A 9,029-nucleotide genomic window follows, 5' to 3' on the forward strand; every position below is an offset into this window, starting at 1 on the left:
TTGTTGTTGTTGTCGTGGTTACCCGGCCGTTCCTCCGCTGGTCCATCGCTCCTCCTCGATAACTCCGGGATGCTCTTCAGAGACGTGACCGAATACTTCAGGAGGAAGAACAGACAGAACAAAACAAACATTTAGAATAACGGTGGAGCGTCTGTGATTTACATCCAGTAGAACCAGTTTATCTTCACAGTCCAGCCTCCATAAATGAGTCTTTACTGACAGCAGGTCATGAAAACTTCTCACTAACGTCCTGACAGTAAAACATGTGCTACTGACCACCGAGTCGTCGGAGAAGTCGATCTCGTCCAGGTCCAGGTACTCAGGAGCCTCCATGTTCACACCTCATCATCAGACGCACAACCAGCTACACACACAAACACACAAACAGAAACAGAAACAGGTTGACAACGTGCAGCAACATCTGACCGGATCCACGTCTGACTCCTGAAACCAGCGTCTGGTTCAGAGCTCGGCCGGAGTTTTGTTTCTCCGTCTGTTTGTGTTCTGACTCGGTTTGTCAGCAGAAACACTTAAAGTGAATCAGAACCAGACCAACACCTGTTCAGGGATTAAAGGAGCCTAAACCGGCTTCTCAGTGGTTCTGCTGCTCATCAGGAAACTGGAAGCAGCAGCAGCAGCTCACGTCTACGTTCAGGCCGACTCTCCCTCTCAGCAGCTCATTAGCATTAACATTTATTATTATTATTATTTTATGTGGACAATAGCTACAGTTTTACAGTACAGTTTTATTTATTTTTTTTTTTTTAACTCCATTTTTAACAATTGTCTTTTTCTCCATGACTTTACAGGATATTATTTGTAATTTCACAAAAGAGAGAAAATCTGTCAAATAAAAGATTTTTATTTTCTAAAATGAGCTTTTTTTTTTTTTTATCACATAACATCAAATAAAATAATCAGAATTTAACTGATTTAAACAAAAAGTGGTTTAATTTCACAGACAAACGTAAAGAAACTAAGTTTTTTTTTGTAGAAATAACATAATTTACTCTTTTTGTCCTGTTTGTTTTTTTTTATGGTTAAAATGTAAATTAATATTTAAAATATTCTTGTAAAAGAAAGAATAATTGTTTTTCAACATGTTTGATGTGGACTTTATTCACAGTTTGGCCTGTTTTTTTAAAAGTTTTTTTTAATCAGACACAATTTTTAATTTCACAAAAGAGAGAAAATCTGTAAATTAACAGTAATTAGTTTTATTTTATTTTATTTATTATAAACTGTTAAAAATCCTCCATTTTCAGAATAAAACAATAAAAACTTTCTGCTCAGTTCATGGTTTCGGTACTTTTTCTGGCTAAGAGTCCAACAGAACCTGTGAAGTTCTGCAGGATACAGAAACAACAGGAACCCGAGGCCCGTCTGTCCTGCTTCAACCTCCAGAACCGGCGCTGGTATCAAAACAAACTCCGTCACGACGCCGAGCAGCAAACGCTTCCTGTTGCTGCTCTGAGCTCCGGCTGGAGCTGCAGTCGGACCGGCCGGGTTCTACCTGAACTAGAAACACAGCGACGGATAATATCGCCTCCATCAGAACCTTCTGACCCAAACTAAGCGGTTCTGAAGCATCTAATCTGCTCATATTGTGTTTGATTGAGGAAAAAGAAGAAACTGACTAAAGACTGAAACCGTCTGCTGGAAACAACGTCTGTATTTCTGCTGAGTTTGGTTTCTTTCTAATGAATTACAGTTTAAGCTTCTGGACTCCATAGGAAGAGAAAACATAAATAAAATAAAATAAAATAAAATAAAATAAAATAAAATAAAATAAAATATGGTAGAATTCTGTGATGGTTAAAAACCTTAGATTTCAAAAAATAAATAACAAAAAACACAAAATATAAAATAACAGCAAAAAAAAAATTGTTAAATAATGATCAAATTTATAAGAGAATAAAATATCGCACATTAAAAATGCATAATTCAGTTTGAAAATAAAATACAATAGATGAAGATAAAATAAAATAAAATAAAATAAAATTAAATTAAATTAGGTAGAATTCTGTAATGGTTAAAAACCTTATATTAAAAAAAACCAAAACAAAACAAGATATAAAATAATATCAAAAAATATACATTAAAATTACACATTTTAAACGTGGACGTTATTTACAGTTTTTTTTGTAAATGAATTTTACTAAATATTTGCTGCAATTTCACCAAACGGGGAAAATCGGTGAAATAACAAAAATAAAATAATATTTACTAGATTTCAATCATTAATATTCACAGTTTTTATTTTAAATATCTGTAAATAAACACAATCATCTGATTTAAATTATTTAAAGCAAAATAATAATTAAACATAAAAAAACAGATTTTTAATATTGACATTATTCATTATTATTATTATTTTTATGTTATTTTCAGGGGGGGTTTTTTTAATCTGTAATTTAACAACAGGGGAAATTTGCAGAAAAAAAGTAAAAAATAAAAGCAGTCAGATGTTTTTGGGTTAAACATCCTGATTTTAACCACATCTCACATAACTTGCTGCCTGACAGTCTAAATCCTGATCATCGTTTCTTTCTGTTTCTCCAGTTTCTGACTAATAAACGGATAAATGTTGGTGGTTCTTCTAGAACCTAGACCTCCCCTTCAGGCCCGTGGGCAGGTTCTGGGCCTCGGAGGGTTAATCGGCAGCACAGCGAGCGTTCAGGAACATTCCTGGATTAGAAATCAGAGCGGCGGCGGCTCAGAGAGGATCACAGCAGCCTCCAAACACGGAGTGCAGCGCTGCGTCATCAGGTGGTTCACCTACAATCACATCCAGATGTGCTCCGCTCGCTCTGGTTCTGGACCAAATCCCTCAGAACCGGCTTCACGCTCAGCAGCCGACAGGAAAGTCTGGATTTGTGTGGAGATCAGCGGCGTTCAGAGGCGATGAAAACGCCTCAAAGTCCTGCAGCTGGTGGTGAGAACGTCCTTCAAGGCCTTCAAGGACTCTGTCTGTGTCTCCAGCTGCTCAGTGAGCTTCAGGAACGTCTTCAGAGGAGGTTCTGGAGCTCAAACTGTCACTAAGAGGCACTCAGACAGGAGCACTGGAGGTGGAACAGACCTTTAAAACTATAACTATTTAGACTATAAGTGGTGTTTTACATGGAATAAACCCTTAAAACTTTACATATTCGGACTAAAAGTAGGATTTTATGTGGAATAAACCTTTAAAACTACAATTCTTTTGGCCAAATGTAGTATTTGACTTCGACTAAACCTTTAAAACTCCACATATTTTCACTAAAATACTATTTTGAGCAGGAATAAATCTTTAAACCAAGAGGTATTTGGACAAAAACTATTATTTACTTGGAATAAATCTCTAAAAGTAGTACTTTATGTGGAATAAACCCTTAAAATGATCCGTATTTTGAACAAAGACTAGTACTTTAGCTGTAATAAACTCTTAAAACTTTACGTATTTGGACTCTAAGCAGTATTTTAGGTGGCATAAACCTTTCAAACGAGCAGAGCTGCTCTCAGACTGTGTGGGAGAAGCCACCAAACTAAACGGGTCAGAACCAAAACCTCAGATTGCAGCTGTGAGCGGCAGCAGCAGCTCAGTGGTTGTTTATGTGAACAGCTGATGGCTCGGATCCGTCCAGCACATAAAAACAATCAGAACCGAGGCGCTGTTCTGGAGCAGAGTCCAGACCTGAAGTGAAGCTGCCGGTCCGGTTCCATGAAGCAGAACATGTTTCCAGCAGCGAGCTGTTTGTCATAAATAGAAGCGTGAGCAGCGGGTCAGAGGAGGAAGTTCTGTCGGGTCAGAACCGCTGCTAGTTTACAGACGGGACGCTAAACCAGACAGAACCTGGACCGGAACCGGCCTCAGGACAGCTGAAAGTGGAGTTTAGAACCTGGTTCAGCAGCAGCAGGAAGGTTTGGAATGAAAACTACAAAAACATCTGGTTTGACATAATTAACTGTCGTTAAACACGTCGGTAACGACGACGACGTCGCTTTAACGGCAAAAGAAAATATGGACAGTAGTAGTTTGGTAAAAATACATAAAAACATGAAAATAAATAAAAATGAAAAAACACATTTAAAAAGTATTAATAAATAAATAAATAAATAAATAAATAAATAAATAAAATTTAAACATTAAAAAACTTAAAAATAATACAAAATAAATTATTATTATTTTTATTATTTTATTTATTTGTCTTTATATTTCTACTTTTGTGAGCGTTTCCTTTTATGGATTCATCTTTGATTAATGTCGCTTCATATTCACATTATGCTTTATTTTATTTATTCCTCTTTTTATTTCCACTTTTTGTTGTTATTATTTTATTGATTTATTCATTTGGCGCTCTCACCGCTCCATACACGAGATCACTAGAAGAATAAAAAAATAAATAACTAAATAAAAAAAGCAAAGACAGAAGAAATAATTTACATGTTGACTGCAAAAAAAATAAAATAAAATCTACAATTATACAAATAATTTTTTATTATCTTTAATGGTAACAGATTTTTTTGTTTTAGTGTTTAAATCAGCTAAAAATAAATTCATATTTTTAAAGATAAAAATCATTGTTTGAAAGAAAAATTGTGCAAATTAAGAGTTGAATTTGATTTTTTTTTTGTACAGATAAAAGTTGTAAAATCACTAAAAACATTTTTTTTCAAAAACATCAAAACTATGTCCACATTAAAAATCTGTATTTTTTATAAATGATTGTTTGTTCTTTTACAGTGTTTGAGTATAAAATTATACAATTCTGTTGTATTTAAATCGGCTGAAATATCTTTTTTTTTCTCTTTCTTTTTTTTTTTTTTACAGATATTTGTCGTCATTTTAATCATTTTTACTGTTTTTTTCCTACATATTTATTTCTGGACTCCTTTATTCCAGATTCACTGTTTTTTAATGGAACTTTTTTGTTTTTTTTACAGTTTATATATAACATAAATAACCTGGATGTATGTTCTGTCCTGTAACGTCTCTATTTTGACAATAAAAATCATATTTTCGTACTAAATCAGAGCAGATTTACTGGTTTTCTGTCATAAATCACTTTAAACTCAACATCTGAGCAGTTCTGAGGCTTTTGTTCGAACTAAACGAGAATCTGAAGACGTCTGAACTCGTGTTTTTAGTCACTTATTGGACATTTTACAGAACAAACATGGATCTAATTAATCCTTCAAACTACTAACGAATCAGACAATCAGTGAAACTAACAGATCTAAATGAAGAGAAGATGCAGGATCAGGTGATGACAGCAACATCCTGATGTTGGTTTATGATGAAAATGAGGCACGAGATTAGAAGTTCATTTATTTTACTTTAATCAGATTTTCAGTGTGTTTCTCTCAGAAATGTCATTTTCTGCTGATAGTTGTGATAAAATCAGACATTTTGCAGCTTTTTCAGCGACTGTCAGACGGTTTCCTGCCTGATGTCTCGTCTGATTTCTAGAAAATCACATAAACGTTGCCCTAAAATGTAATTTTCGCATTTAAAACACATATTTAACAGCTTTATTAGCTACCGTATGACTGTTTTCTACTAATTAGTCAAGTTTTAAGTGTTCCTCCTACATGTTTAATTATTAGTTTGAACAAATATTTAGCTGTTTGTTCTGTAAAACTTAACAAAAGTGCCGAAAAAATGATCTGATGTCTTTAAATAACTTGTTTTTTTTTTTTAAAACAATCCTTCTGATATTTATCTTTAAATGACACACAACAAAGAAAACCAGCAAATCGCTCTTTTTCAGACGCTGAAACCTGCAAATATTTCACATTTTAACACAGTTTTTGCAATAAAAATATATAAATCACAATATTAATCTGAATATTTTCTCAAATCTTATTTTATTTTCCTTCATCAGCTCGATTTCCTCACGTTTTGCTATTAAAACACTAATTTTGTGGCTAAACGAGTTTATTTATTTATCTAATTTTAGCTTAATTTATATATAAAATCAGATAAACCTTCAATAATCCCACCGTGGGGACATGTGCATTGTTCCAGCAGCAAATATAGGGCAAATAATTAGGAAATCCAGTGCAAAAATTCAATTTAATTAAAAAAACAGGATTTATACGAGCACTAATTATAGATTTTAGTGTGAATAAAAACATTATTTACTTCTAATCTCATCTCATAGTTTCAGACAGACCTACAGCAGCTCATTTTCAGAACAAAAATGAGTAGAAACGTACATTTTTAGGGAGGAAAGCAGGTAAAACCCATTTAAAAGACTATTTAAACGCATTATTTATGAGTTTTGTGCTTATTTTTCTGTGTATACTTGCTGATAATTCTTATCTAGATACAAACAGACCTACAGGAGGTAATAAATTGTGTTTTAATGGGTAGAAAAGTGCGTTTTTCAGGGATGCAGGCTTTGAAAAGTGAATTAAATCCATTTTAAAGCATCATTTACGCGACTTTTCACCTCGTTTCTCTATAATTAGCCAAATTAGTGCAGTTAGAGGAAGAGAACTAGCAGCAGACAGACTTACAGGCGCTGGAAAAGCTCCTAGTTTTCAGTTTTCCAGCAGAAAACCGAGTCTGAGGAGAGAGTTTCGGCCTCGGCTGCTCTCTGACAGCTAATCCGCTCCCGAGCAGCGGGAGGCTAATTAGCTAAAGCTAGCGGGCTAATCTGCGGCTAACGGGGCAGCTAGCAGGCTAACGGACTAGCGGCTAGCGGCTAACGGGTTAGCGGTTGGGAAAAAAGCAGCTCAGGTGGGAATAAGCGGCTCCGGAACCGGGAGTCGCCTTGGTCCCGGACGGTTCTGGCGCTACGGTACCTACGTGGAAGTCCGGCCTGCCGCGGAGGGGGAGAGTCGTGCGGTTCTGGGCTGGTTGGGCTAGCGGAGCCGCTAGCGGGTCGGTTCGGAGGATCCAGCTGTTTTTTTCCTGCTGCTGTCGCCTCGATGTCTTGAGCAGCACAAAGACTTTGACATATGGAGCAGAGAGGGGCGGAGGGAGGAGGCCTCACTCCGGCGGGAAACCGGGGACCGAGAGCCACGGGACGAACCGGACCACGGGTCGAACCGGGCTACAGGTCGAACCGGACCGCAGGACGAACCCGACTACAGGTCGAACCCGACTACAGGTCGAACCGGACCACAGGACGAACCGGGCTCCAGGATTCAAAGCAGCTCACGTTTCCACATGAGAAGTCACGAAATGAGCTAAATAAATAAAAGATAAAAACAACATAAACAAATGTTTACCAGCGATAAACAGATAAATAAACATCATGTTATATAAATACACATAAATAAACAACAAATGTAGAAACTGGATTTAAATCACTTCAGTTTAATCAAAAACAGGTTTTCAGTCGTAATTTGAATTTGTGTTGTTCTGAATTTGTGGGATTCAATTTGATATTAAGGCTAAAATAATTTTATTGTTTTACTTGAAAATTACATTTAAAATAATTGAAATCACATAGTTTGGGTTTATATCGTTTAAACTGAATAATTTATATTAAATATGTGATAGACATAATTTCAGTTCGTATTCTTTCATATGAACAGTTATGAGAGGTAAATAAATTTAAATCAGTTATATAAGTATATATAGTTTATATAAAAACACGTCACAGAGTTTAATTTGTGGCGCTGAAGCCAAATAATGTTTCTGAAACATTCAAATCTGAATCAGTAATATTTTTAATATTAACATCATTGTGATTTGTATTGAAATATTGAATTTAATTAACTTGTATAAGTGTAATAAATAATATATAATACATTTATAACTGAACCACTTGATTTCAATTTAACTGGAATAAAAGAATTAGAGATTTTAATTTAAATCAAATAAATTTTTAAATATTTGTCTTAAAAACTTGAATGTGAATCACAGAATATAAACATTTGACTTGAATTACTGCACCAAAAAAAATCATTTGAATTGAACAATTTGTCGTCGTTGGAGCAAATAATAGTAATTAAAGCATCAATTAATCAAATTAAATGTGAATTTGTAACATTAACTTGATAAACACAGAATTTTTTATCAGATAATTTCAATTGCTGCTGTTTAACCTGATTAATTATGCATTAAAAATATGATTTAAAATGACATTACTTCAGTTTTTCTCCCTGAAGTCGACTAAAGGTTTATTGTATGATGTAAAAATATGTTTTTATTGTTGGTGTGAGTTGTGTAAAATATGCAGCAACATGATTAAATGCATTTATTCTCTGCAATTAACTTTTATTTATCGATTGATTTTTTATTTTTTTTTTCAAACATGCACAAAAAGCACTTTCAGTTTTAAGTTTACGTCTTTTTTTCTTTTTTTTTTTTGTAGTTTCTTCCGGTCCAGACCGTGCTAATGAATGGTGAAGCTGCTTCATACCGACCAGCCTTCACTCCAGCTGCTGCTCGCTCAGACTCGTTTCTTCGCGCCGCGGACTCATCGCCTCAATAGACGATCTGCGCAGAGGCGGAAGTGGAGCTCCGTTATCTTTAGAATAAAACCTGCAGTAAAACCAGGAGCTTTTTCCTCATTATAACCCCATTAAACCGAGTCACGGAGGGAGTTCTCACCAGAAATGCTGGTGTTGTGATCAGTTAGAACCACTTTCTCCACTTTGACCCGCTGGTTCTGGTGACTTCAGCGCTTCTTTGTGTGTTTTTAGGGACGATGAAAATGATCCTGAATTAAATATCACGCGTTTTAACTGAAATGCTTTCCATTGCAAACATTAAGAGTCACTCTCTGCAGAGCATCTGGTGATAATTACAGTGATGTCAGCAGTGGAAGCAGCAGAACTTTCCACCTGGACCGTCTGACGTTAAACTAAATGTTCTTGTTCTGCTGGATCCGGTCGGATTCGGTTCCTTAATGACAGCGTGTTGGGTTTCAGGGTCTAAAATCAGACTTTTGACATCATCCCTCCTCTTACATAACTCTCAGTCTGAGAGGCAGGGAGAAAAACCACAGAAGGTTTTATAAACGTTCCCTGAGCGTTTCCATAATAACCAGACACTGTATGATAATAACAGGCTGCTGGGAGGTACAGTAGAC

The 9,029-nt window shown here is 35.3% G+C and overlaps 1 protein-coding gene across 1 annotated transcript in view; it reads right to left on the reverse strand.

The window, feature by feature from the left end:
- Positions 1-510, reverse strand: part of LOC103370432 (synphilin-1-like) — a 10,268-nt gene extending 9,758 nt beyond the window's left edge. Inside the window, exons 1-2 of the mRNA XM_008299487.1 lie at positions 277-510; positions 23-95 (exon numbers count right to left, since the gene is read on the reverse strand). Coding sequence (XP_008297709.1) covers positions 23-95; positions 277-333 — 130 coding nt within the window. The 5' untranslated portion in view covers positions 334-510. The remainder of the gene's footprint in view (positions 1-22; positions 96-276) is intronic.
- Positions 511-9,029: the final 8,519 nt, after the last annotated feature.

Source organism: Stegastes partitus, unplaced genomic scaffold (assembly GCF_000690725.1).
Source record: "Stegastes partitus isolate 25-593 unplaced genomic scaffold, Stegastes_partitus-1.0.2 Scaffold1424, whole genome shotgun sequence".
Classification (NCBI taxonomy): domain Eukaryota; kingdom Metazoa; phylum Chordata; class Actinopteri; family Pomacentridae; genus Stegastes; species Stegastes partitus.